The sequence below is a fragment of the Cajanus cajan genome, chromosome 3 (genome assembly GCF_000230855.2).
Source record: "Cajanus cajan strain Asha chromosome 3, NIPB_CcT2T_4, whole genome shotgun sequence".
NCBI classification, from domain to species: Eukaryota; Viridiplantae; Streptophyta; class Magnoliopsida; order Fabales; family Fabaceae; genus Cajanus; species Cajanus cajan.
The window spans coordinates 81161611-81187843 of NC_138519.1; the positions used below are offsets into that span (position 1 = coordinate 81161611).

The 26233-nt window shown below is 35.2% G+C and overlaps 5 protein-coding genes and 1 non-coding gene across 10 annotated transcripts; 1 reads left to right on the forward strand and 5 right to left on the reverse strand.

Moving 5' to 3' along the window:
- Positions 1 to 3189: 3189 nt before the first annotated feature.
- On the forward strand, positions 3190 to 4707 carry LOC109807857 (chalcone synthase 1). The gene is made up of 2 exons (XM_020370529.2): positions 3190 to 3450; positions 3577 to 4707. The coding sequence occupies exons 1-2, from the start codon at positions 3273 to 3275 to the stop codon at positions 4563 to 4565; spliced, it is 1167 nt and encodes a 388-aa protein (XP_020226118.1). The 5' UTR covers positions 3190 to 3272; the 3' UTR covers positions 4566 to 4707.
- Positions 4708 to 5362: 655 nt separating this feature from the next.
- LOC109808787 (uncharacterized) lies at positions 5363 to 9330 on the reverse strand. 2 transcript variants are annotated; one of them, XM_083071473.1, is made up of 12 exons: positions 9244 to 9330; positions 9076 to 9169; positions 8953 to 9001; positions 8762 to 8863; positions 8611 to 8675; positions 8305 to 8403; positions 8029 to 8108; positions 7728 to 7944; positions 7062 to 7117; positions 6876 to 6971; positions 6615 to 6798; positions 5363 to 5721 (listed from the first exon to the last, which is right to left on the reverse strand). In XM_083071473.1, exons 1-12 carry the CDS (start codon positions 9264 to 9266, stop codon positions 5599 to 5601), a joined length of 1188 nt encoding a protein of 395 aa, XP_082927599.1. In that variant the 5' UTR covers positions 9267 to 9330; the 3' UTR covers positions 5363 to 5598. The 2 variants fall into 2 exon arrangements, with proteins under 2 accessions (XP_082927599.1, XP_020227515.1); XM_020371926.3 differs by having other exon boundaries at positions 6615 to 6795; positions 9244 to 9329.
- A 130-nt stretch (positions 9331 to 9460) lies between these two features.
- On the reverse strand, positions 9461 to 15097 carry LOC109807678 (cation/H(+) antiporter 8). The gene is made up of 3 exons (XM_020370254.3): positions 13323 to 15097; positions 12239 to 13246; positions 9461 to 11475 (listed from the first exon to the last, which is right to left on the reverse strand). The coding sequence occupies exons 1-3, from the start codon at positions 13581 to 13583 to the stop codon at positions 10375 to 10377; spliced, it is 2370 nt and encodes a 789-aa protein (XP_020225843.1). The 5' UTR covers positions 13584 to 15097; the 3' UTR covers positions 9461 to 10374.
- On the reverse strand, positions 14540 to 14627 carry TRNAY-GUA (transfer RNA tyrosine (anticodon GUA)). The gene is given in 2 exon segments: positions 14540 to 14575; positions 14591 to 14627. It is a non-coding gene; the product is annotated as a tRNA-Tyr (tRNA).
- A 237-nt stretch (positions 15098 to 15334) lies between the features above and the next one.
- On the reverse strand, positions 15335 to 19393 carry LOC109809319 (uncharacterized). 3 transcript variants are annotated; one of them, XM_020372583.3, is made up of 9 exons: positions 18932 to 19391; positions 18766 to 18855; positions 18588 to 18692; positions 18364 to 18516; positions 17889 to 17987; positions 17657 to 17785; positions 17189 to 17368; positions 16560 to 16676; positions 15335 to 15615 (listed from the first exon to the last, which is right to left on the reverse strand). In XM_020372583.3, exons 1-9 carry the CDS (start codon positions 19160 to 19162, stop codon positions 15454 to 15456), a joined length of 1266 nt encoding a protein of 421 aa, XP_020228172.1. In that variant the 5' UTR covers positions 19163 to 19391; the 3' UTR covers positions 15335 to 15453. The 3 variants fall into 3 exon arrangements, with proteins under 3 accessions (XP_020228172.1, XP_020228174.1, XP_020228173.1); XM_020372585.3 differs by having other exon boundaries at positions 15505 to 15643; positions 18932 to 19393; XM_020372584.3 differs by lacking the exon at positions 15335 to 15615 and adding an exon at positions 16022 to 16241 and having other exon boundaries at positions 18932 to 19393.
- A 1611-nt stretch (positions 19394 to 21004) lies between these two features.
- Positions 21005 to 24393, reverse strand: LOC109809267 (Sec23/Sec24 protein transport family protein). Of its 2 annotated transcripts, none has more exons than XM_083071470.1 (2): positions 21990 to 24393; positions 21005 to 21510 (listed from the first exon to the last, which is right to left on the reverse strand). In XM_083071470.1, the coding sequence occupies exon 1, from the start codon at positions 24253 to 24255 to the stop codon at positions 22054 to 22056; it is 2202 nt and encodes a 733-aa protein (XP_082927596.1). In that variant the 5' UTR covers positions 24256 to 24393; the 3' UTR covers positions 21005 to 21510; positions 21990 to 22053. The 2 variants fall into 2 exon arrangements, with proteins under 2 accessions (XP_082927596.1, XP_082927597.1); XM_083071471.1 differs by having other exon boundaries at positions 21005 to 21533.
- Between the last annotated feature and the right edge of the window lie 1840 nt (positions 24394 to 26233).

Genomic DNA, 26233 nt, shown 5'->3' on the forward strand with positions numbered 1-26233 from the left:
AAGAAAAAAAAATGTGACAAAATTCTTGGTTTTACATATTTTAAAAATGATATATATTAGTTGAGGAGGGTTATAATAACACCAATGTAATTTTTACTAAGTATTACACCGCTCAATAATTTTATATTAAATGTGAATTTTGTAAATCCAATCGTTAGATTGAAAGTTCTTTACTCTTAGATTATATATACAAAATTTTATATTAATCCAAGATGATTTGATACTTCATTCTTATAAAACAAAATTGATGTAATATATACATTTCAAAATATAATAAAATACGAACATTTTGATTACCTTCAAGTTGTTGTTTAATTTTAATAAAATTTGATATAAACATATAAAGTGATATGAACTTTTAATCAAACGGTTGGATTTACAAAATTCACATTTAATATAAAGTTATTGAACGATGTAATATTTAGTAAAGGTTACATCGATGTTATTATAACTCTCCTCATATTAGTTTGTTGTATAAATCTACAATAATCTACATGTTAAAAATAGTAAATATAGTATTTTGTTATATAAATCTATAATAATTTGCATATAAAATTTTTATTTACATTTTTGAAATCATATATATTTTTCAAATGAATATAAAATCATAAATATTTTGAAAAAATATGATTTAATTAACATAAAATTCTAAACACAGGTTTTTTAGAAAAAAAATTAATTTTAAGGGGAGAAGTTGTTGAATTTTTAGAGGAAAAATTATTCCGTTTATATTAGATATATAGAAATTTTTGGAGAAAAACAATTACTTTAGAATTTATTCCTTTTATATATATTAGAGGGGCTGAGGCACTGCCTCTAATAGTTACACGCAGACAAATATTAAAAATTACAGATAGTTATTTATAAAGAATATAAGTAGATTTTTTTTTTTCATTTTAAGGGGTATAATGGTCCACTAAAAAGTGGAGACCAAATGGGTAGTTATTAAAATATATCCCCTTTATAATGACTAGCAGGAAGTGCCTACATTGGATTAAAAAAATATAAATAAATAAGAAAAAAAATGAGAAGTTACTCATAAAAAGGTAGTTATTGAAAATTAAATAAAGGATAAAATAGTTTATGTAAAAATGAAAACCAAAAGTAGTTATTGAAAGTGATATCTTCTTTATATATTAGTATACATTATTAGTTTCAAGTTCTTAAATTTAATTAAAAATATTTCTTCTAATTTTTTAAAATAAAAGGGTATAATGGTAAAAAAAAATGGAGACCAAGGTGATTACCGAAAAGGGTATCCTTTTTATATATTAGTATATACTATAGAGTCGAAGCACTTCGTACCTTTATTAAAATAAAAATTAAATAATAAAAATATATTAATCTAATTGATATTATGATTAATCTATTAGTTTTAAGTTCTTAAATTTGATTAAAAAATATTTTTTTAATATATAAAATAAAAGAATATAATGATAAAAAAATAAAGACTAAAGTAATTACTGAAAAAAGTATTCCCTTTATATATTAGTATAGATACAATATGTAGACAATAATTTAAGATTAAATATATATGCCAACTACCAAGTTATATATGCGATTGGAATTTATAAAAACACGTGGCATTGCCGCATGCTAGGAAAGAGAAAATGAGAAATGGGAGCAGACGCATTTATGGAAATTTTTTAGTTAAAAATCATTTTAACACAAAATTAATAGCGTGTTATTTTCAAAAATTAATAAAATTAGACGTGGAATTAAATTCTTAATTTTATTGCTTTCTCTTAAAATCATTATTGGATATATGAGTCTGCTTGTTCAGTCATTAATATTTAATTATATCAAGAATCTATCGTCGCAAATTATGAATCACACTCTTTGGAAAGAATATATATCTACTTCTTAGTTATTTATGACAAATAATTAATACTTTTGGTCAAATTATACCATTTCCATTTCATTTGATGTTGGAGTTTAATTTTATATTTAGAATATCAATGTTAGGCATGGCAATCTAACCCGCCCGTGGGTACCCGCCTGAACCCGCCCCGATTTGGATGGGAAAAACTTGTGTTTATCGAGTTCGGGTTCGGGTTCGAGTTTTCCCCGATTATAAAATCGGGGACGGGGCGGGGGCGGGGATGTTAATACCCACCCCGCCCCCGCCCCATACCCGCCCCCGCCCCATACCCGCCCCCGCCCCCGCCCCCATACCCGCCCCCCGCCCCCGCCCCGCTTAATAATATAATTAAAAAATTATTTTTTATATATATAAACCAAAATTATAAATATTTATATATAAAAATTTATATTATTTTACTTTTCTTTTATTTTTTTTAAAGTTGTTTATATTTATTTAAAAGAAAGAAAGAAGAAAAAAAAATAGGAGCGGGGGCGGGGGCGGAGCGGGGGCGGGGGGCGGGGCGGGGAAACCCGAACCCCGCCAGGGACGGGGATGAGGACCTAAATTTTATCCCCGGCGAGTATCGGGGGCAGGGGTGGAGAACGTAAAACCCGCCCCGCCCCGCCCCGCCCCGTTGCCATGCCTAATCAATGTAAAAAATTGTAATGCTAATCAATAAAAAATTCATGCTAGGTATAACTTCTAATTTATCATACACGACAGTATGGGATAATTTTAGGGAAATATAAAATTTACATTAGTGGTCACTATTTTGTTTTTCATTTTACAATATTACCAATTTAATAAATAGCTGTTAAATTAAAACGAGGTTCAAAAAATCAATTTAAACTAAGAGAGATAAGAAATGGCCAAACTTAATTAAAAAAAAAAAAACTATATTTAAAGCAATACTCCGTACACAAATTGGAAATGGTATCTTGGAATGAGTTTTGAATTTAAGTGTGTAGTTTCACTTTCACCTAACGCTGGCCGTGACGAACCGGAAATATATGGTGTTTTAACATGTTTGTATTATCGTTTTTCTCGTTGAATGAGAAAGCTATGTGAGATAGCATGTTTGTGATTGATTTCCATTCAGTTTCGTGGACTTATTTTAATAGAGCAAAGCTGCAAAATATTGACCATTCAAATTTAGAAATATAGTTTGGTATGCAATTAACTAGTCTTGAGTCGGAGGAAGATGACTCACCTACCTCTCCAAATACATATTTTCTTCAATTATTCCAAGACTTTTAATCAGTTAAGCATGTGATCTTCATCTACCCACATTCTCTTCTTCAACCATATATATATATATCCACTATCTTCGAACTATTTTGTATCTCATCACATCCCTTAATACAACACAAGCACCAACCATTCACAACCCTTTGCTCCAACCTGCAACATGGTGTCTGTTGATGAGATCCGCAAGGCGCAAAGAGCAGAAGGCCCTGCCACCGTTCTGGCTATCGGCACCGCAACTCCTCCAAACTGTGTGGACCAAAGTACCTATCCTGACTACTATTTCCGCATCACCAACAGTGAACACAAGACCGAACTCAAAGAAAAATTCAAGCGCATGTGTAAGATATCCTCTTCTTTCATTATTCCATTCTACACATATATAATGTATTCTGATCACACCATGCACAACAACACAACGCAACACTAAGACTAAAGCTAAAGTGTTTGTATATATAATTTTTCAGGTGAAAAGTCAATGATTAAGAAGAGATACATGCACTTGACAGAAGAGATTCTGAAGGAGAATCCAAGCATATGCGAGTACATGGCACCTTCATTGGATGCAAGGCAAGACATGGTGGTTGTTGAAGTGCCAAAGCTGGGGAAAGAGGCTGCAACAAAGGCAATCAAGGAATGGGGTCAACCTAAATCTAAGATTACTCATCTCATCTTTTGCACCACAAGTGGTGTGGACATGCCAGGTGCTGACTACCAACTCACCAAGTTGTTGGGTCTTAGGCCATATGTGAAGCGTTACATGATGTACCAACAAGGTTGTTTCGCTGGTGGCACAGTTCTACGTTTGGCAAAAGACTTGGCTGAGAACAACAAGGGTGCACGTGTGTTGGTGGTTTGTTCTGAGATCACTGCAGTCACTTTCCGTGGCCCAACAGACACTCATCTTGACAGTCTTGTGGGTCAAGCACTGTTTGGAGATGGTGCAGCTGCTGTTATTGTTGGTTCAGACCCTTTGCCTGTTGAGAAGCCTTTGTTTGAATTGGTGTGGACTGCACAAACAATCCTCCCAGACAGTGAAGGAGCCATTGATGGCCACCTTCGTGAAGTTGGACTCACTTTTCATCTTCTCAAAGATGTTCCTGGGCTCATCTCAAAGAACATTGAGAAGGCTTTGGTTGAAGCCTTTCAACCTTTGAACATCTCTGACTACAATTCTATCTTTTGGATTGCACACCCTGGTGGACCTGCAATTCTGGACCAAGTAGAGGCCAAGTTAGGCTTAAAGCCAGAGAAGATGAGAGCCACCAGACAGGTGCTAAGCGACTATGGAAACATGTCAAGTGCGTGCGTGTTGTTTATAATGGACGAGATGAGGAGGAAGTCAAAGGAAGATGGAAAAGCCACAACAGGAGAGGGTCTTGATTGGGGTGTGCTCTTTGGTTTTGGACCAGGACTCACTGTTGAGACCGTTGTTCTCCATAGTGTTGCAGCTTGATTGCCTCAATATGCTACACTAATATGTTCCTTCAACAAAATTCACCTGCTATTTTGTACTGTATTTTTTTTTCTTTTTGATTAAATCTTTGCTTGCTTAGTTAAACTTTTGAATAAAGCTCATTTTACATTGATGTTCGTAATGATATTGCTTTATGTACTGTTCCATATACATCGAATTTGTCAACGGATATTAGAACGGTCTGCAATTTCATATTTATTAGTATTTCAAAGTGACAGACACTTCCATTTAGTAATATTCTACCTTTTTATTTAATTAGAATATGATTATTGACCAATTTGTTTAAAAAAAGAAACGTATTACTTGATTTTTCTAGTCTAAAAGCTCATTAACAAAAAGAATATATAACAACTACACGTATGTTCTGTTACATCTTTTTTTTTTGGGTCAACAGTATAAAAGGCCACAGGCCACAAATAGCCCAAAAAGCAAAAGCAAAGACTCCTAGTAGAGTGGCTTAACAATACACACAAAAGCAAAGACTTCAGTTATCTTCAAGTTATAATATAGTGTATACTTATACCATGGTTGCAGCCATCTCAAAAACAAATGGTTAAGAAACAGCTAAACCCCAAAACTGGCCCATAACATATATGGTTAGGAAAAACAGTTCCCTGGCCACTGATTAGCATTCTGCATCTTATATTTTAAAAGTAATTCTACTTTATTAACTTAACGAAACCAATAATTTCAACTAACTTTTAAAATATGTAACCCAAAAACAAGCCAATTTATTTCAGTTTGTAGACATAAATTTTTCCGAGTTTATTACGATATAGAGGAATACTGTTAATTTTTCAATTCCAATACAATATTCAATATATCAGCTGTTTCAGACCATTCAAATGTCGGATATACCTATTTAGCACGACAGTTTCATGTCTAGAATGCAGAAAGGCATCTTTACAAGACGTTCATTACATTTATTTTATCCGGTAGAAAACGAGTTTCATGACGTGATGCAGAATTTTAACCACATACAAAAGTTCTAGAGGTATCTCTACAAGTAACCTTAGCCTGAACTATCACCGACACGAAGATCATGCTGCAACTGTTCTATAAGCACTTTTTCAACTGCATCGACGAAACTTGATATATTTTGCCGAATATGAGCATCTAAAGAATTAGCCAACTTCTGCAAAATCAATAGCCCAAAAGAAAAAAGTCAGCTTGGAAATCTTCCGATCATATATAATATATACTGTCAAATCACATCATGATCGGAATAACACTTCAATGCAAAATAAGTTTACATAGTGCAAACACTTCATGTCTTAACTACATGTACTACTGGTGCAATCAATCAAAACAACTGTAAAATTACTAAGGTCATGTTTTGGATAATTTTTTCAAAAACACTCTAGAAAAAGAAGATATAGTGAATTAAACTTCTCCCGTTGAAAAAAAATGAAGTTCAATTCATTTTACTTTTGCATTTTCTTTTATATGTACTTATGAAGAAATTTATCCAAATAAGAAGACCTAAATATGGTACTTTCAAATATAAAATTATAAATTCATCAATATGGTGTGATTGACAGGGATAAGATGCCAAAGTAAAATAATACAAAAAATTGGAGGAAATTTACTGTTTCCGAATAAACTTATATTGGGCTCATTTCCTTTCTTCAAATTTACATATAAGGCCCCCAGTTTCAAACAAGTGAATTTGAATATAGGCGGGTTATATTTAAGTTTAGGGTTGCAGAACCACTTCAAAATTTGATAACCTCCCACAACCTGGTCTCGAAGCACCCATTATACAGACACTCAGAAGACAAATTACAGAAGTTAGACTAACATATTGGCTAAGCCGCTGAATTAATTTTCTAGTTATTGTCACAAGAAATGAAAAATATATGTAGGACTAAGCTACTCTGGAATTTCAAAAGGTTCAGTGAAAAACAAACTGCGAGCATTTTGAGCTTAAAACCCTCATAGCACATTGAGAATGCTTGTACAAATCCATAGACAACAAGGAAGAATGGTGAAAATTTTTATAGCTAATACAGATTGAAATTCTCTCACCTCAACTTTGCAATGAAAACTTAGAGATGTTCTCTTCAAATCATCTGATCCCTTTATACATATCAGCTTCAATGGAGAATCAAATATAGGCCAACCATGAGACAACCTTATGTACGCATCAATTCCTCCAGCCATATGAGCCACAATGGTCTCATCTTTGTCCAAGTATTCAAGCGAATATCTGCTATTGAGACATAAAAATGTAAAGAGAACGCTAAATGATCTTCCAAACTTAAGAACATCAAAGCTAAACAGTCTAACCGTGATTTATTAGCATCCTTTACTACAAGATGCCTAACTGTGCTCAGTATAATTCTATCTTGCACTTTCTGTATAAACCACTGCAACGAGGACTTGCTGTATGGTAAATGAATGTCAAGGCATGTGAGTTGTGGCCACAAGGAATGTGGGAACCAGGGTTAAGAGAAAAATGAGGACATGGCAAACCTGACAGACTTTACAGTATCAACAATGTCGTTCATATATATATCATTTGGAAAAACCTAAATAATACCCAAAAACAAAAATTCAATAAATCATCTAAAGATATCAAGGATTGTAAAATTGCTAAATTAAATTAACAAGTTAAGGTTTTTGATATATTGCTCCTTAGGCTAGGCATAACAAATGGAAGCATATCAAAACATCCAACAATACAAACCTAAAGGAGATTAGGAAAGAAAAAGGCAAATGTGTTGCTGAGTTATGCCAGGATCACATTCAAAGTATAGAAGCAACAAAACCAATGAATAGAAATAAATTCACATTGCACTTAATCCTATATAATTACTCCCTGTTAAATCTTCTACGTGAAATCTAAATTACAAAGCAAAATCTGATACTAGGTATTCAAGACTTATTAGGCCATTAGGGTACTCAATTTGGGAAAGGGAAAAATGTAAAACCTTCCATCACATTCACGCAAGGATCTTTAGAAATCTCAACAAGCTCCGTGACTATTGAAATTTCTAAATGAAGAATGCTAACAACACTTTCTCTATTATTGCCTTAATATTTTTTGGAAATTACAAAATTTGGTAGATTCCACCATTAAATCATGATTCAATAATCTTCATAAACAAGACAAATTAAGATAATGATCTATTTTGACACCTGAACATTCTTTAACTTCATAGTCCCCTCAAAAACTTCAATTAATAACTCATGATGGAGCTCAGCCGCATCAATGGTATCTTCAACGCTCTGTAGGTAGGAAATGCCCTCAAATGTTGGCATATAAGTCTGCAATGACAACCTAATGCAATTCTCATCAAATGCAAGCACTTTTAGACCTGTGAATTCATCCTCAATCTGCTCTATAACTTCAAACCTGAACAAGGGAACAAGATGAGTAAGCCGAAATACAGAATTACATATCGATACAAGAGGTTTCAGTGAAAGTAGGTGAACTTACAATTTGACCTGAAACTGAAGATTCTGCAGAGACTTCAGAATCAACTTCATTTCATCAATCTTATTATCAAGTTCGAATTGCTGCAACATACAAATGAAAACGAATACTCTTTATAAACAAATTATAGTAAATGACCAGCCAAACCATTAGCTTGCTATAAATGAACCAGAAAAAGAATTATGGATTAATTAGTCTGCACGTGTTTGAAACTAATTCAATTGAATGTCCAACCCTAGAAGAAAATAAATAGAAAGTAGCATGGGTTGACAACACCACCTCTAAATTCTCGCCTAGATTCGCAACACTCAAATTTGAACAATCATCTGCCAGAATTGGGGAATCAACACCTTGAGTAGCCTCAGCTGTGATCTGTTCCTATAATTAGTAAAAGCTAATGTCAGAAGTATGATAACTAGATGGAAAATCCTCTACTCCACATCAGCCAAAGGGATGGTCAATGTTAATGAGGAGGATGTAGTAATAATTAATGGAACTTACACACCTATCCATCAGAGTGAGCAAAGGAAATAGCTACAAACAGCATAAGCTGTTTTACAAGAGACGGAAGTAGGAAGTAGGAACCTTTAATGTAATATATTGAAAAGAAGATTCCAGTTCTTCAAGTTTGGCCTCCAAGAGAATAGAATCTGGAGAAAGGAGAAAACAAGTATTATTATTATTAAAAGTAATAGAGAAAAGATGAATTAAAAAAGAAATATGAAAGGAGTGAGACCATCGATGTGAGTTTGGGCTAGAAGCTGAATCTGGTTTTGTGCATGGGCTGTTTGAAGGTGGGCGTTGTTAAGCTCCTCTTTCAATTGGAGTAGGTAAGCATCTGGAGTAGGGCAATAAAAGTTGAGATTCAATGATGAGAAGAGAAAAAGGAAAAGGAAAAGGAAAAGGAAAAGGAAAAGGAAAAGAAACCTTGAATTCCCGATGAAGGGAAGTCGGATACAATCTGCTGCAGTGCGTTCTGTATGATTGAAATTTGAAATTGAATGAAGCAATAGGCAATTGGGAATTACAAAGGTAACCTAATGAAATCACCTGAAGATGAAGAGCAAAGTTGTGGGCATCCAAATCCAAAGGGTTGAATTCGTCGTCAATATCATTGCAAAGCTTTCGAATCTCTGCGATTCGACTGAAACGCATAACAACCGTCAACGGAACGAAGTGACAGAGAGGGAGAGAAGAGAATGAATGCTTTGTACTTACTTGCTTGCTTCTATCATGTTCATCGTCTCTTCTCGTCACTCTTCCCACCCTACAAATTTCAAATCTCTCCCCGCCCACCCCTTCCATCTTAAATTTATTTTATACCTCAAATTTACTATAAAAATATTACTTCTCATATTTTTAATCAAATTTATTTTTAAAATTTTAGATAGATGCTATTTATTATATTTTTATATAAAATAAAAATATATTTTTCGTCATTTATATTATTTATTAGTCTTAATTTAGTCTCATCTTAATTAATTGGATCAATATCTCAATATGTTTAATTTTTCATTTCTTCCGTTTAAATACTTAACAGATCTGACACGTGTCATGTTACATGTCATGTTGTCATGTCATGTATCATGTTATCATAACATGACAAATCTTTTAAGTATTTAAACGAAAAAAACGAAAAGTCAAACATTGATATATTTTAAAAATATAGGACTAAATTGATTTAATTAATTAAAATGAGATTAAATTAAATATAATAAATAATATAAGAGACAAAAAAAAATATTTTTTTCTTTATATAATAAATATAGATGGACGACACATGTCAATCAATTCATATTAATCAATATAGAAATGTTAATTTATTGACATGGCAATACTTATTAATAGTATAATAATATAACGTTATACAGTATATATATGCATAACGAAAGTAAATAAAAAATTTTATATGATATGATAGAGTTATATTATTTTTATTCACATGTTATATATCACTTTTTATTTTACTATTTTTCTTTTCTTTTTTATTTCTCTTCGTCTTATCTTATATTTTCCTTCCTTCCATTTTTTTTTTCTCCCCTAGTTATTGAAAAAGTTGTACAGAAAATGTGTAAGAGTTAAATTTTATTATACATACATTGTAAATTAGGGTGTATGATTTCATTTTCATAGACCCGAATTTACCAAAAAAAAAATGTAATAACTCGATTACATGTGTGGAAATTGACATAAATTAAGAACAGCGTCAGCAAATTTTGAATAGTAAACAAAAAGATTGGCCATAATTAAACGCTTGAATATCTGCATAACTTCCAAGATGAGAGAGGAAGGAATGAATGTTGAGCTATTCCTAATAAGAATACATGTCCTAAAAAAATGCATCCATGACTACAATAACCAGCCATCATGTTTCTTGACCGAGAGTTGTTGCTGCACCACCAAAATGGATGCACGACTCTGCAAATCCGGTGAAGCAAGAAAATCACCGATGACACCTAATTCTGGAAATTCACTCCAGTTTGTAAGTCCATCCGTTTGAGGTGAACTGATCCCATGCCGTCTCCCAACTATGAAGAAGTCATGTTCTTTCACTATGTGACGAAGAAAAGAAGCAGTCTCAGATCCTTCCATTGCTATGACTTGTTGATACCTTACACTATGTTCGTACTTGACATCTTGTAGCTCTTCATCATCATCATCATCCACTTCTTCCTCCGAGTTATTAGCAACAAGGTGGTAAACTACCAGGTTCACCCCCGGGTTCCTAATTGCTCTCTTAGCTATGCATAAGGCCTCTTCATCATCTTGTCCTCCCAAATAAACCATGGCTAATCGAATGCATGAATCTCTAATTTGGAGGGAAGCACGACGACTCACAAGGATACCGACCGAGCATGGAGATATTTCTAAGACCCTACAATTCAGTGCCCTTATGTTCTTGTCATCATATTCAACCTCACCGTCAGTGGACCATCTAAGATGAAATGGAAGAATTATAATGGACGCCACTTTGTCAAACGCGAGGTTGCAAACATCTTCATACATGAGGGAGGGTGGAGATATTGCCGTGCATGGATATGCTGTTATTGCATGAGGGTTATTATGCTCGTAAATATCGAAAGCAAGAATGATATCATCTGAGTATGACTTGCGAAACCCTGTCCCTTGCCTCTGGAAATGGTGGTGAATGAAAATGGGTAAGGCCCTTCCAACTAGCTCTATCAGATGCAACACATCCACAGTGATTGGATTTTCTGCTGTTGGACAACACAGGTCAAGCAGGTCTATCATTGACGATATGTGATTTATTTTATGAATGCACACCACCATCCTCAGCTCAGACCACGACCTTAAACTAATCATGTTCCTTTTCTGGTAGCCACCGTATTTTCTCGAAGGATCATACAAAAACTTCACAGACCATTGCACAATGCTTGCTATCATCATTATGCTCACTATCATTACTCCGAATGCTTGCCCATCGATTATCTGCATGCATGCATATAGTATTAATTTATATTATTTCTATTACCTAGCTTGCTGGATAATGGAATGGAATATATATATAAAATATTAAAGACTCACATGCATAATATCAGGTCAGAGAGAGATCCATGTGGGTGATTGTGGGAGTAAACGCACCCACTAAATTTTTTATGTTTATTTTTTCATATATATAATACTTTTTTTTTTAATTACACTTAGATTTAACTAGTTAACTTATTTTTTCTTAAAAAAATACATCCAATTCTTTTTTAGAAGAAATATAAACTTATAACTATAATATTTGTTAAAATGTACTTAGATATAATTTGTTAACAACTTCTTCTAAAAAAAAAAAAACAAGTGTAAATTAGTAAAGTTATATATATTAATTATAGTTAAGTAAATTTAGATAAAAAGTGATGACTTATCTAAGTTTATATTATATTTTTTTTAAAGAAAAATAAAATTTCAAAAGTGTTTGAAAATAAGAAAATCATTCAATAATTTTTTTAAATATGAATCTCTTGAAAAACAATTGTAATATATATATATATATATATTCCAAAAATATAAAATTATATGTTTATTTCTTCAAATTATATAATATCTTCACTATTTAATAAAATTTTAATGTGTGAATTATTTTTGTTCGATCTGAATTAAAGTTTTGCTTCAATAATACACTTGACATTGAGTGAATTGTAAGGTGCAACTCTAATTCTATGATTAGAGCGTAAATTGTATTGTTATAGTTACGGTAGAGTACCTCATTGTCGTATAAGAAGCAGTAGAGGCCGATTTCCACTACGCCTTTGGAGTTCAAAATGAGGGCAAGAGAGAGAGCGTCACGCAAGGGAATGTTGCAACTGAGGGCGGATACAATGCATGATATCATTTTGATGAAGTGAGTCATAATGATGACGAAAGCGATAGTTATAACTGATACCGATGAAAAATCCATGGAAAAATCTGCTTTCAACATAGAGGTGGTGACGTAGATAGGCAAGAGGAAGGTAGTAGAAAAGAAATTAAGCTTCTTAACCAATGCAGATCCTAGTGGAGGTCCTTCTGGCACAGACAATCCCAAAACGAAGGCTCCAAGCACGAATTCTTGATTTATCTTAACCGAAAGCCAACCTAGAAGAAAGACCATTGAGATGATGATGTAAATGTAACTATTCTTCACAGGTCTTCCTTCTGGAGTATGTTTGATGATCCAAAACATTGCTGGCCGACACAGTAATGGAACAAAGACACCCATGGCAACTAAACTGAACAAGTTTTTTACAACCTTTGACACACCAGAATCATCAGTGACCATTAATGCAGTGCCGGTGGTGGTAGCGATTGTGCACAATACGTCACTCACCAATGCTGAGGATAGTGCCAATTTGCCGAGTTCCGAGTTTTGCATTTTGAGTTCATTAAGCAGGGAAGCAATGACCGCAAATGAAATGACAGTGTGCGACACCAGTGCAACAACTAAATTATCGTAGTCTCCTATGTACTTAGTTACATGATTGTTGAATAAGATTAGTGCTGAAATGGAAGTGAAAAGAGGCACTACCAATCCCGCTATGGCAATGGCCCATGCCCTCTTTCCCATCCTTGTTATCAAGCTGAAATCCATCTGCACACCGTTTATAAAAATGAAGAGCACAAAACCAATCGATGATATTGTTGAAATGGTGTCGTGAGTTCCATACGGAAACAACTTCCTCAAGCCTGTGCCCAATGGTTCCACCTCAAAACAAGCTTGTAGAACTAGACCAGCCTGCAAATGAATGCTATCATTCATACTATTCTCTCGTCAAATTAGAGTTTTACTTGGGTAACATATAATTACATACCATCATTTGTGAAATGAATTGAGCGAGTCCCAATGGCTTGAGGAGGAGACTGCAGATTTGGGTGATGACAAATATTAAAAGGACCTGCAACTCAAACAAGGGGAGAAAAGACTTCATTGGGCTCCTTCTACCTTCTTTTGCACCCCATAAGCCATCTGAAACAATATGGGGTGGCGCATCAATGCATACCATGTACGTGCTCATCGTTTCATTCATTTTCGTAATTGACCGGAACATAGTTTCTTTTGGATTCAAATCCATTTTGGCCACGTGCTATTGGAAATTAAGAAGATGAATCTATATATAAAACCACTTGAGCCTCTCAGCAAAGATTGTTTGTTTAAGGTAAAACCAATCGACTTATATTGAGACAATAGCTTGCAATCTCATAAGTTGTAATTAGTTTTCAAGGGTTCAAGGTTGTTGCTATTTCATTATACCTGTTTAACAGAACATGCTTATTACAAGTTGAGACCATGCGATTCTATATTTACACTTACACGTGCCACAGTTGTAACCTTTCAAATTAGACAATATATAATGTCTTCTTAATTTAACCCTTATAAAAAACAATCAGATAGCACTTGACGGATTAAAATTACACCATCATCTGTTCCTATCCTCTTTGACTAAAATCTGACATTGTGTTTCAAAAAACTATTATTTTTTCAATCATCTGTCATTTTTTAATTAGGAGCACGGAGAATAAAAATAGTATAAAAGTTAACTATAAAAGTAAATTTGAAAGCCAAACAATAAGAGAGTTGAGAAAAAAAATAAACTAAAGGACTTAAAATAGTAAAAAGAAAAAAAAAATTAAAAATAGAATTTTCAAAAAGTATCATATACTAGTTGTAGTGAAAGAACTTTTATATAATAAAAAGTGAAGTTGACACTAAAAAAAAGTATGGAGTCTTCGAACAATATTACATGCATGGAAGATTCTTTAAATAATTTTATTCGTGCACCTATATCTTATTAAACTTTTTGTTATCTCTTCTTAATTTCAAGCTATATATATCCTCTCCTTTGTGTATGATTTGTTATAAAATATATATAAATGATATTACTCAATTGTGAATGCTGGGGGATTTTCAATGAAAGTCTCTGACTTTCCAAACTGTTGGACTTGCCTCCAATAAAAATTAGAGCAAATAACAGCACCACCATATGGTATAGAAATTTCCTTAAACAAACATAAAGGAATAACAAAAAGATCCGACCTGCCGGATTCGAACCAGCGACCTAAGGATCATCTGCACAAACAACTACAGTCCTCCGCTCTACCAACTGAGCTAAGGTCGGTTTCTATTAAATGGGAACAAGATTTTACTTTAATTTTAATGTAACACGCAATACCAGAGGATAAAATGTTAACATGAAAAATGGAACAGCTGTGCATAGAATGGTGAACAGCCATCCATCGTGAACGAATGAGTTTGCAATTCGCATGTTGTTTTTGATATTAGTTCTCACCGGGTCCTCCTCTTTTACTTTTCTACAAGTGAAAAGAAAACAAAAAAAAAGATTACGATATTTTTTTCTATTTTTTTTGGTTGAAAAACATAAAAAGAGAAAGATAACTTTTTTAGAGACAAAAGTTAGATACAAATATATTTATAAAAATATATATTTTTTAATTATTTCCTTTCCTTTTTAAAATACGTATTCGAAGTCAATATTTAGAAATTATATAATTCTGTTAGTCCCAACTTTGCTTGCTCATGAAAACTAAACTTTTTTCTCACAATTTCCCACATTTCCAATTTCATTCCTTTTATTATGCTCAAATAGCCTTAGAATGCCAAATATGAGAGAAGAGAATAATCAAGTGAGTGAGATGCAGCCATAAACATCGAAAACCAAGCTGAAAACAAGGATAAATGACACGTCTTAAAGTTTCAATAATTTCTTGTTATTTGGAGGGTGAATAACTGAATACAGGCGAATTTCACCAGGATCATAGTAATGTGGGATTACCATTCATAAAAAATGGAGAAAAAAAAATCAGATTATGCAAAAATACAAATTGCTGCCCCCGAACCAACATTTACAGAGTAATTTACAATCATTAAATTGGAAACACTACGTTAGAGACAAGCAAAAAGCTAAAAATCAGCAGTGAAAACCATTAGACTGACTGTACACGTAACTTATTTGCTACATGGAGCAAATGACTAATGTTTGTAGAGGGGTAACTTTGCAGCAACTTGAGGTTAGAAGTGAAATCACCCGCTAGAAGGCGCCTACGAACGAGAATTAGCATTGCACAGCATACTCTGAGAAGTGTCTCCTACACAGTATTGTATGAGTTAATTTTCCTGCTTTGGAAAAGGTGTGAATTATTTGTTTCTATAACTAAAAACTGAAAACCAAAACTTTTTTTAAAAAAAAATCAAGTTTTAAGTGTTTCAAAATAAGTTAAAAATTAAACTAGCTTCATTTCATTTGAACATATTTTGTTTTGCAATTTATATTGGAAACCAAACTAAAAAACCTGCTACTACCCCAAAAATGGCCTAATTAAAAACTTACAAAACATCATCAATAATAATTCTCTCATTTATTTTATAACACATGCTCTCTTTACCCCCGCCTGAAATTTGAAATTTAAATTATAAAACTGAAAAAAATTTAGCTTTAAAATTTTGAAAAATTGAAACTGCAATCAAAGCAAACAAGACCTTAGTTCTCCCCCCCTTCTTTCAGTCTTCCGGTCTTTGATGGATGGAGTTTCCTAGGAGGGTCTTTAAGCAGTTGCGGTGCTTCCCTTTACTGTTTCCTCTGTCAGATGTGTTTGTGTTGTGGTTTCTTATGGGGTTTTTGTTTTATTTTTCATTCTTCCTTCAGCTTTGTGACTTTTGGAGGATACCCGATCCTCTTTTATTTTCCCCTTCTTATCTAACAATGTCTCTTTTTCTGTCCCCCCAACGCAACAATTAAAAAATGTAAAGCAGTCTCATAGGTAATCAATAGAATTGTGAAAACTAACTCCTGATTTTTTTCATCATTGGTTATCCACTTCAACTATATTAATGTATAATGAGTAAAGTACAATCTTCTATTTAAAGAGGCCAATCCCTTTCCTTTATATTAGCTATTCAAAAATAAATCTACAATTTCAAATCCAACATCATCGCATAAGGTTAAATGCCAGTCCATTAATTTTTTTTATATTAGAGAAAAGTTTAGAGGAGTCCAACATAGTGCAAGGGGTAAATAGGAACAAAACTGTACCTTAGGACCCTCTGGATCACTTAAAAGGGTGTCCCAAATATGAAGGATGTCAGCAAAATCAAATTCCTGAGTCAAGAGGAGAGTAATCCACCTAAATGCATAGAATTGGGGGTTGACCTGACATTAAGAACTAGCAATGTAAGATTTTTCTAATCAACTTCTCAATAACCAAATCAAACACATCAAATCATCTGGAAAATTTACGCTCAAAAAAGTATGCTGACTAAGACCAAAAGTGTCACTTGTGACTTTTAACTAGTAGAGGAACATAAATCAGTGGAAACAGGAGAAAAGAAAAAGATGTCCAAAAGAAGAATTCTAACATAGAGAAGAAGGCATAACTGAAACAATGAAGCAGGTAAGAAACACACTTTCTAGATCATTTATTATTTAGTTTTATTAATATTGGGGCAATGAAAGTAATTCTTTTTAAAACAAATATAATAAAGCAGAGCTGAGGTGAGATGCCAATGTCTTTGTCTTCATTCCTTATATTCATTTGCCAAACAAAAATGAGTTAATCACCGTTGTTCCAAGAAAAAGTTCTTGCTCATATCCCTTTTCCATTCTCAAATTGTTAAAATGATTTTTATTTTTAGATAGAGCACATGCTTAAAATTGCATCTTACCTTGGTAGTGATCTCAAGATGACGCCACAGTTCTTCATCGTGTTCCTTTAAAAGCTGGGACAATCTTGTAATAGTGGAGCGGATTCCAACGATACTATTGTCAAGTTGTTTACAAAAATTATCTTGGAACCCACTCAATAGCTCAACAAAACAAAAGAATGTGTCCGCTTCAGCAAAGCCCTGCATTTAGTAATTGGCAACAGCTTAGAAATTTTAAAATCAGATAACATGAGTAAAATGAAACTAAATTACTCGATCACAGCTATCTGAGCAACTTTTTGGAAACAAAATCTTTACCAATATCCCTAAGACCATATTTTCACATTGTTTTCATTTTCTTTTACCTAAATGGCAACATTGTATCACATTTGGCAACATTAATTGTCCCAATTCCCTCACTAAGCAATAATACATTTTCAAACTCAAACAGAAAGAGGGGTGAAGGAGAGCTTCTTATAATACGCTTACCGCATTTTCCTCATCAGGGTCATTTCTGAACACATAGAAGAGAGGAGCCAATACCTCATTCATCCCTTGAACATATCTTATACCTGGGTTCAACTTAGCAAAAATAATTAATATGTTCTTAAAAGCCTCCTGAAAATGCCCCAAAAAGGAAAAAGTCAAACGAAAGGGTTCATTCCAAGAAATGGGATTGAGTTACTGAGTTTGTACGAATCTAAAAAACTATAAGGACAACCTGATTAGATTTTGCAAATTGAGAATCACCCGAGAAGAAGTGCATATCTGGATGAGTACGCTTTACATCTCGGTCAATCTGTTCTATGATCTCTGTGTCCTAAAACAATGAAAGGAGGAACATTAACTATCATGACAGTCACTTACACAACAGAGTACCAGACATTACATTAAGTTTTGTATAGTGGTGATACAATAAGGAGTATGAAGTTCATTACAGATTAAAAATTGGATAGCAGAAAGATTATTGGCTAAACGAATCCATTAATTCCCTCAACAATACGCACAGTAGTTGCACAAATAAGGCGTGACAAGGTAAGTGGCATTGTATATAATCTAACAAATCACAAACCTGGCTTGCAATTGTAACTGTGGGAAGTAAGATGCAGATTGGCAGTATAAATGGCTTCGTATTTTCTTAACTAAAAAGCAGGTGTAGGTGATATATTGATAGAGAGAAAAAATTGCAAAAGTACCTGGAAGAACTGATTCCATATGCTGGTCTTGCCAAGACTCAAAGGGTGGTCCCCGTGAGTGATTTGTGATCTAGAAAGCAAGGCCCGAGTATGAGGCTTTGCATCATCGATGTCATGGGAAGTGGAGTTGTGCATTCTCCTGATGATTTCTGACTGACTAGGCACAGAACATTCAGAAGTGTGTGGTTGGGGAAGTAACAAGTGAAGTAATGTAACTAACTTACAGGATTCATGAGGAGGTCGTCTTTGAAATGTTTGTACTGTGACCTCTTCTTGGCTAATTCAGAGGACCAAAGGGCACGATCGGGCGGAAGATATCCAAGCAAAAGCTGCGCAAAGGTTAATTGTTATTGTATGTGTGTGATTTCATTGGAAAAAGGAAAAAGGAAAAAGGTAAAGTACCTTCCAGAGCGTAGGACGTAAGGCGGGGGCGGCAATATCTTGAGAAGCGACTCTTCTCAACTCACGCATGTCTATCACCTTCCTAGATAACTAAGTTCACAAACTAAGTTAGCCACCAAAATTAAATGAATTAAAGTCGAGGGTTAGAGTGAGTGAGGAAGCTAACCTCGACCAACAACTGAGTCTGAGCGGCGGAGGAAGCAGAAGCAGACGCAGAAGAAATGCTGTGATTGGTTGGGATTGTCGGTGGATCTTCTCTGACCAAGACAGGGGGAGGGAGAGGAGGAGGAGGAGGAGAGGGAGGAGAGGGAGGGTCAAAGCGGTGGTGGTCGGAGGGAGAGTACCACAGAGAACTATTCAACCACTCCGGCACCTGCTTCTTCTTCTTCTTCATCATTCTTTTTTATTTTATTTTCTAGGGTTTCCAGAAGAAGAAGAAGAAGGTGAAATTGGATTTGGAGAAGAAAACTTTATAGTTTGTATTAATCCCTCTGGACTCCAGTCCTCATTCTATACACATGGCCCGTCGAAAAAATGCCACCGCACCACAGCTCCCAGCACACACTATTGCTTTGGCCATTTCCTCTATCACTGATTCACTGCAATGCCTTCCTATAACCACTTATTTTTTCATGTATTCGAGTTAAGTAATAACCATATATATTTTCAACAAACTTCTTTTTTATGATAGTTGGACATCATCTTAAGACAATGATTAAGAATTCAATAAATACAAACTTTTTATTCAAAATGAAGGCAAAGATCAATTTGTAATATTTCATCTTATATATTTCAATCAAAATTTTCTAATTTTAATCTCTCAATTTACTAATTTAAAATTTAATAAATAAAATAACTAATAATTTTCATAAAAAAAATTTAATTTATTTCAATAAGCTTCTTTATGTAGCTTATAAAAGCAACATCTTTTTAGTTTAATTCAATAAATGATATTATTGTATTTATAACATAAATCCTAAAGTTGGTGAGAGTTTATTAAAAAAATCCTTTGATTAAGTTATTTACTTCCTCAATATTTAACAAGACACTACAAGCTCAATTCATTATGTAAATTATTCAAATTTCCTTAAAGTATGTTCTAACTTCTAACAATGTTAAATTTAAGTAATTGAAAATTATTTAGTTAAATGTTCTTTTTATATTTAACCTTCAAGTCTAAGTGAAGAGTTAAAGTAGTGTAAACAGGATTAATATAAACTGATTTATTTCTTTCCCTTAATTTCTCTAGAATTTTTTTAATTTATTTACTATATTTTTTATTAATTATCCGTTGTAAATTAGTCATGTATTAGGCAACGTTTTCTCAGATAATTATAGGGAAAGTTTTCTTGCATAACTACAAAGATTAATATCTAACTTAGAGTCCATTTTCTTGATTTGTCTATACTGGTAAGCATCGTCTGGTTCGACATATATTTGTGGAGGAATGTTAGGAAGTCCTACATCATCTATCTTAATTCTTCGTGTGTGACTTAATTCTCAGAGTTTGAGTTCTAGAACCTAAAAGTGTGTGTCTCCATTATTTTAAAGGAGCCTTTGTATCTTGTTCGCCAACCCAATTTTTTTAGTTTCTTGTTACGTGTCCTGTTTCTTTAATTCTTGTTTTGTGGAAATTCATCCCTCTTGGTTAACCGTGTTTTGGAGAAAATTCTATAGTTCGATTCAATGAGAAGAATTATTTTAATTGGGAGTTTCAGTTCAAAATGGTTGTTAAAGGGAAAGAATTGTGGGGGCATCTTGATGGATCCAATCCAACTCCTAAAGCCAATACAAAAACTTCGAACAAGGGAGGCTGCAGATGCACGAATCATATATTGGATACTATGTTTGATCGAACCACATATGGCGAGCAATTTGAGATCTTTCTCTATAGCAAAAAGAAATATGGGAATATCTAAAACTGATTTATAATCAAGACAATAGTGCATGACGTTTCCAAATTGAAATTAGAGATAGAAAATTTCAGTCAAGAAAATTACACTATGCACAATTAATATATTCAAAGTGACCTCAAGACGCTAAGTATTGGCCTGTGTGAAGATATCATCTTTTTTTTTTATCACCATACTATACTCGGTTGATTATCTCTAACACTGAAAATCCAGTTCAATATAATGTAATCACATTTTTTTCTTTCATAGAAAAAGACATTTTATTAAAGAAAAATTTCATTAGAGGTGGGCAAAAGAAACTTGGAAGAGGCACAAAAAGGAAACAGTTGAAACGAAACTTTCCACTAAAGCATCAGAGGACAATCTTGTCGCATAACATAGATGTGGATTGGAAGAACTGCTGGAAATACATTTCTTTTTTACCAAATACTCCAAGGAACAGGGGAGATTTTACATTTCTTTTCAACTGAGTTATGCCTATAAGAAATACCATACTCCAGACTGATACTAAACGAGTATTCCATTTTTTACATTGTTGATCTGGATGTATTTTACAATATTCTGAAATTAATAAACAAATGTAATAATCAACTTCAGGCCAGAGTTTGTCACTAGCTTTCTAAATAAATCTTGTATGTGACGAAGGTTTGCAATCAAGGATTTGATACGGAGTGATTACTGGAGGCTCCATAGTCTGTAATTTCTATGATGTCAACCACATAACTATAGCATCATGTGTCTGAGGGTGAGGAGGTATTATTTTGTAAGCGTCACCAACCAGTTTTACCAAATCCAAATCAATATCACCTGACAGTCAGCGATAGATGAAGCCCTGAAAAGACCACTAGGGTTAGCCTAGTAGTTGGATGGGAGGGGTCGGGATAGTTAGAAGCATGAGAGTCTAAGTTCAATTTTCATTACGACCATCTTTATAATTTTTCCTATCTTTACCAAAAAAAAAAAAAAAAAATGAAGCCCTGGAAAACATAATGTCCCTTCCAACCAAGAGAATAAAAGACTTACTCGCACAGCACCATCAGGGGAAAAACATAAATTAAAAGCAAATGAAACCGAGCATATCTTTAATCTGCCATAATATTGTGTTATTTACAATACAGGCAAGAAGCTGGGAGGTTATATTATAAAGTTTCTAGTCAGTGTAATAGTAACAATATGCTACATCTTCAAAACTAGTCTAATAGACAAAACCATATTCTAATCACTGTAAAGATATCGGATATTTTACAAGTAAGTAAACAAAGAAACACAATCTGCCGAAAACACAAAACCTCTTCTTTGAAAACTACTTACAAAATTCAAATATTCTTTGACGTGAGCCGATATAGAGAATAATTCAAATGAATGTCCTTCTTTATCAGCTTTGCACCGCCAGCACCTGCAACTGGTCTAGAAAAACTTCCAAGCTGAGGTCATCGGTAAATATAATATCCGAGCCTTCTGTGTAGGTTGAATTTTGAGTAACAGATGGATTCAACTTGGCAAGAAGAAATCTAGCCTGACTACTATGCTGGTCACATCTTATAATCCTGGGCACCGGAATCCGGTCAGCCACCAATTGCTCGGCATCCAGTTCTGGGGCCTCCAACAACTTTCTGAAGTTCTCATGATTGGGATCCTTGTCATAACCCAGCTTCCTCCACTGTGCAATCTTGGAGCCATAATGAATCACCACATAGAAGAAAGAATCAAAGAGCAAGATAAAATCGGGAGAAACAGAACGAATATCTAGTAGTACAGGAACAGGTGGGCCATCAAACGAATACTGGAAAAGCGTTGGTTGAATCATTATAAGAGAGCCTACTACTCCCTCCCGGTTCAGCACCAGCCTGAAAAATGCAGTTTCATCGGGAGTAGTGTTGCAAACATCAATGAATTGAGATCTCCTCAAGTGGAACATAAACTGGGGATAAAGGGAAAAGTTTGATGATAGGCGGAAAGAAGATGCATCTTCCGGCACATAGTCCCCAAACTTGGAAGCAAAACTAATAAGTGTGTCATCCAGCCATCGAATGACATCACGGGCATGGCAAGTCTCTGCCCGGAGAATGGCGAGTCTGGCCATAACCGCAGCGGCGGCTTCTTGATCAAAGCCGGCGGCAATATCGGCGGAATGGTTCGCAACCCATCGCCTTGCAGCAGTGGTAACTCTTTTCCGGTATCCCAAGTTCCCCTGCCTGTATCGCGTTATAAACTGAATCAAAAACGCAGAGCCAGGTTGAATTTTGTGCTCATAATTCACTTGGAAGAAGAAGGCAATGCAGGTTTTGTTGGTGACTGTGTTTAACTTCCACACAGAGGTGCCACCTTCTCCAACCTCAGTCTCACTCACCAAACCATTCTTTCTCTGAAGAGACACGCAGGGACCAAGCGCTCCGGAGATTTTGACATCTCGGGTGGTGACAATTTCAATAGTGGCATCGAAATTCATCTCCAAATGGCCGTGGTCGTCGCACTTGAATATATGCCTGAGACATTTCTTGAACTGCTCGGAATCGAAGGAGTCGGAGAGGATCATGAATCCGCCGGAGCGTTCCACGGGTTGGCGTAGCTCGGCGGCCCCGACTTGGTCGAGGGAAGAGGCGAAGAGATCGAGGACAACAGAAGCGTCGGAGAGCCTCTTGGAGACTTGGTTATAGAAGGCGCAGGACTTGGCGTGGTGCGTAGCTTGGGCGTTGAAGATGTGGTGGTGGGTTCGGATAGGTTGGCGGAGATCAGAATCGACGACGATTCCGGGACCGAGAGTGGCGGGGCCGGAGGTGAAGAGCATGATTCTGGAGCCGGTGGAGATTTGGCAAGATTCGAGGAGGCCGAGGGCGACGGAGATTGCAGCGCCGGTGCAGCGCGGGGGGCGAGTTTGGGAGGGGGAGGCGGAGGTGGAAGTGGAGCGGATCTCTTCGATAGCGGAGGTGATGGTGAATTGGCATTCGGAGATAGGGAGGAGGAAGGAGTGTTTGGGGGATTGTCCGAGGAAGTGGCGGATCTGGGTGGAGGAGAGGTGGCGGTGGCCGTGGAAGAGGAGAAGGGAGGAGAAGTGGGAGTAGCGGAGGCGGTGGAGGTAGACGAAGGAGTCGAAGGTGAGGAGGGAGACGAGGGCGTGGTCGGGGAGGTGGTGGAGGAGGTGGAGGAGGTGGTTCTTGAGGGGGAGGAGCTGGTGGTCGGGGGTGGAGAGGTCGAGGAGGAAGAGGAAGGCGGGGGGAGGGGGAGAGGGAGGGAGGAGAGAGTACTCGACGGTGCTGTAGGTGGGAAAGAGCTCGGCGGGGAGGTTGGTGTCGGCGATGGGGCGGGGGAAGGGATTGCGGCGGGAGCAGAAGGGGCAGTGCCAGATGCGTGACTGGTAGTCGAGTCGGGCGTAGGGGTTCAAAACGGCGCCGCATCTGGAGCACCCAAGTGGATCGTATGGCAGAAGAGGGACATCGCTGCTCTGCATCAAGGCCAAGGGTGTGCACATTATGCTGAGAGGGATCACCAGACTGTTACTGCTTTTCTTCCCCTCCGCCGGCCATGAATTCCACGTCCATCGGAGCCCTTCCACCGCCTCCAACTCCACCAGGTCCATCCCAATTCTCTCTCTCCTCAACTTTATTACCCTTCTCTTTTACTCCATTCTATCCTCCAACTACAACACAACCTTCCTACTTCCTACTTCCTACTTCCTACCCCTACTACTCCACTTTATTTTCTCTCTCCCACGTTAATTTATCCCTTCTTTTTCCTATTAACCATTACTCTTATTTACTTTACTAAATCCCATTCATCCTTATTTTTTCTTAAAACCTAATTTCATTCCCAATACTATTATTATTATGGACACATAAATATCATCTCATTCTTTTAAAATTGTTTTTAAATAAACTATTCAAATTTCATTTTTCCACTCTAATTATGATAAATTTTACAACTGTTCTTCATTCATTTGGTGAGGATATTTTCAATCAAGCTGCCATTTATATCATATAAATAAAAAAAATACATGTTTATTTTCCAATGCAAAAGACCAAACTATCATTGATTCCACTAGTTAACATCTCATATGTGCTTCAGATTGTGAGTTTTTTTTTTTAATATACTGTTTTTTTTTTATTTATTTAAATGATCCAAAGTGAAACATATTTACGTAAATATACCATTTGATTTTTTAGGTGAGAAATCGGTTACTGGGTAACCGATTTCTCAAAGGGATTTTTCCAAAATTTTGAAAAATCCCTTTGAGAAATCGGTTACCCAGTAACCGATTTCTCAAAGGCCCTTTTTTTTTTTTCGTTTTCTATTTTTTTTTTCTGATTTTTAAGTTTTTTTTTTCAGATTTATAATTTTTTTTTTAGTTTATCAGTTTAAAATATATAGAATTTTAAAAAAAAATTATAATGAAATTTAAAATAATTAATTTAGTTATTATTTTGAATTTAGATTATAAGAATGTATTTAAAATTAAATTTAAAGAATAAAATTAAATTTAATTAGAAAAATTAAAAAAGAAAATATTATGATAAATGACAACTTTAGATAAAAACAACATTAATTGAGATGAAGAAGTTGAAATAAAACCAAAATACAACAATAATATAGGAGTTCTAATAAAAAAGAACAACAACAGAATAACAATGCAGCAAATTAGAATCCAACTTTAATGATGTTTATGGCCACCCGTTCCACACCTCGAAGGTTGCCGGTTCCTTGTTGGGTTTCGACGACCAATGCGTGGTTGTTGTGGTTCAACCTGGTCCTCGTCATGTTGTATATTAACAGTATCAGTGGCTGGATTTGACGAACCACTTCCATGGACCTCAGAGTGATAAGACGAAAATGAAGGGAAATTCATGCTTTGCATGTAATTATATGCACTTTGTGGCGTGTGTATGTCGACGCCAAAAAGATTGCTCATGAAGTCCCCTGTTGGAGTTGTTGTTGATGGTGGTGTGTACATGAATTGTTCATGGTGTGTATGAAATGATGGATAAGACTGAGGATGTTGTTCCACAGTATAAGGTGGGTGATTATCTCCAGCCATTGCGAATGTTGTTGTAGTTGTTGTTGGGAGTTGCGTACTAGAAGTGGATGCATGAGATGAAGAATACTGGCTACAAAGAAATAATTTAGAATTAGCATGAAACCATTGTAAATACTCTGGAGTGTGTAGGAGAGACCCTTGAAGTGGTTCCCCAAAAATAACATGTTTGCGTCTGTCTTTCCAAATGGAAATCCAGTCAGCATGTTGTTGAGCCCAGTTGGTGTCGCTATGTCCTCTCATGTCTATGTCGTGCAATTTATCAAGATTATGAGCTTCGTTGGGAATTGGTTGGCATAAGCCAAATTGCAATTGGACTCTATCAGTTTGATGCCAGACTACAACTGCAAATGAAGTTAAAGCAGTACAAGCAGTCCATATTCTAGAATCTTGATAAGCACGTGGTGGCAATGAGGACTGAAATTCCCTATATGGCAACCATAGAAACTGTAAAAGAAAAAGGTTAATTATTGTACTTGTTTGATGTAAAAGAGAGTATGTTTGAGAGAAGTTTACATTGTATTACCTC